The sequence below is a fragment of the Papilio xuthus genome, unplaced genomic scaffold (genome assembly GCF_000836235.2).
Source record: "Papilio xuthus unplaced genomic scaffold, Pxut_1.1 DF826949.1, whole genome shotgun sequence".
NCBI lineage: Eukaryota > Metazoa > Arthropoda > Insecta > Lepidoptera > Papilionidae > Papilio > Papilio xuthus.
Genome location: NW_013531700.1, coordinates 103,889 through 105,125, shown reverse-complemented (window position 1 = coordinate 105,125; position 1,237 = coordinate 103,889). Strand labels below are relative to the sequence as shown.

General features: G+C 63.8%; 1 protein-coding gene across 1 annotated transcript in view; it reads left to right on the top strand.

The window, feature by feature from the left end:
- Positions 1–955, top strand: part of sud1 (Prolyl 3-hydroxylase sud1) — a gene marked incomplete at its 3' end in the record, with an annotated part of 2,809 nt that extends 1,854 nt beyond the window's left edge. Inside the window, exons 5-6 of the mRNA XM_013315909.1 lie at positions 406–753; positions 843–955. Coding sequence (XP_013171363.1) covers positions 406–753; positions 843–955 — 461 coding nt within the window. The remainder of the gene's footprint in view (positions 1–405; positions 754–842) is intronic.
- Positions 956–1,237: the final 282 nt, after the last annotated feature.

Here is a 1,237-nt window from a genome sequence, read left to right as displayed (position 1 = left end):
TAAGAGCGAGGAGCGTCGGTGGCTCAGTGGTCAAGCACTTGACTTGCAATCTGCAGGTCCTGGGTTCGAATTCCGCCATGTACCAATGTGTTTTTCGATTTCCGATTTACATATGTACATTTATCCGATGTTCTTACGGTGAAGAAAAACATCGTGATGCTGCACATATCTGAGAAGAAATTCAAAGATATGTGTGAAGTCAACCAACCCGCACTTGGCCAGCATGGTTGACTATGGCCTAATCACCTTTTACTCAGGGTGGGCTCCGAGCCCCTCGGTGGGAACGTATAGTGAGCTGATGATTATGATGATAATGACATTTAAGATCAGACCTACGTCCCAAATTTTGAGCAGATCTTTTCACAAAAGTCTTCCTTTAACAGAAGGAGGTATTTGTTCCGTAAGCGTGCGGAGGGAGATGTATGTGTGCGCGGTGGCAGGTGGCGGAGGTCCTGTCGCTGGAGCTGCCACGGCTTTCCATCAACGGCTGGTTCCACGGTCCCGCGCCCTCGCCCACGCGCGCCTCCCCCTCCCCCTCCCCCTCCCCCGCGCCGCCAGCCCCCGTCCCGGGAGCGCCCGTGCCGCCGCACTCGGAGCTGCTGCCGCTGAGCGAGTGGGTGCAGCCGGCGTACCTGAAGCCGCGGGTGCGCGCGCAGGTGCAGGCGCAGATGGAGAGCGCCAGCGAGGTCAGCCTGCACGACCTGCTGCTGCCGGACAAGTACCGCGACCTGCTCGACGCGCTCGACCACCCAGGTGCGTCTCCCGCTATATCTATTCCTAGGTGAAGGGATACAGATGAGGTGGCGACGGATCGGCAGTGAGGTGCGGTTGTGTGTCGGCAGATGTGCAGTGGGAGGAGGCGGGGCCGGCGGAGCAGCGGCGCTACCGGCGCGTGTCGGCGAGCTGGGCGGCGGGCGAGGGCGGCGGCGCGGTGCGCGAGCTGCTGCGGCTGGCGGGCAGCGCGGCCTTCGTGCGGCTGCTGGCCGAGTGCACCGACCTGCAGCTGGCCGGCTACACGCGCCTCGAGCTGCAGCAGTGGCGCCCCGGGGACTTCACCGTGAGTTGCGCGCACTAGCGGCGGCTCGGGGGCGAGCTATCTACTACCTGCCCCTGCCCCTACCTACTGACGGGTGCGTGTGTGCAGCTGCTGCCGGGCCGGGCGGAGTACGGGCGCGCGCGGCTGGAGGCGCTGCTGTACTGCGGCGTGGCGCGGCGGGTGTGCGGCGGCGGCACCACC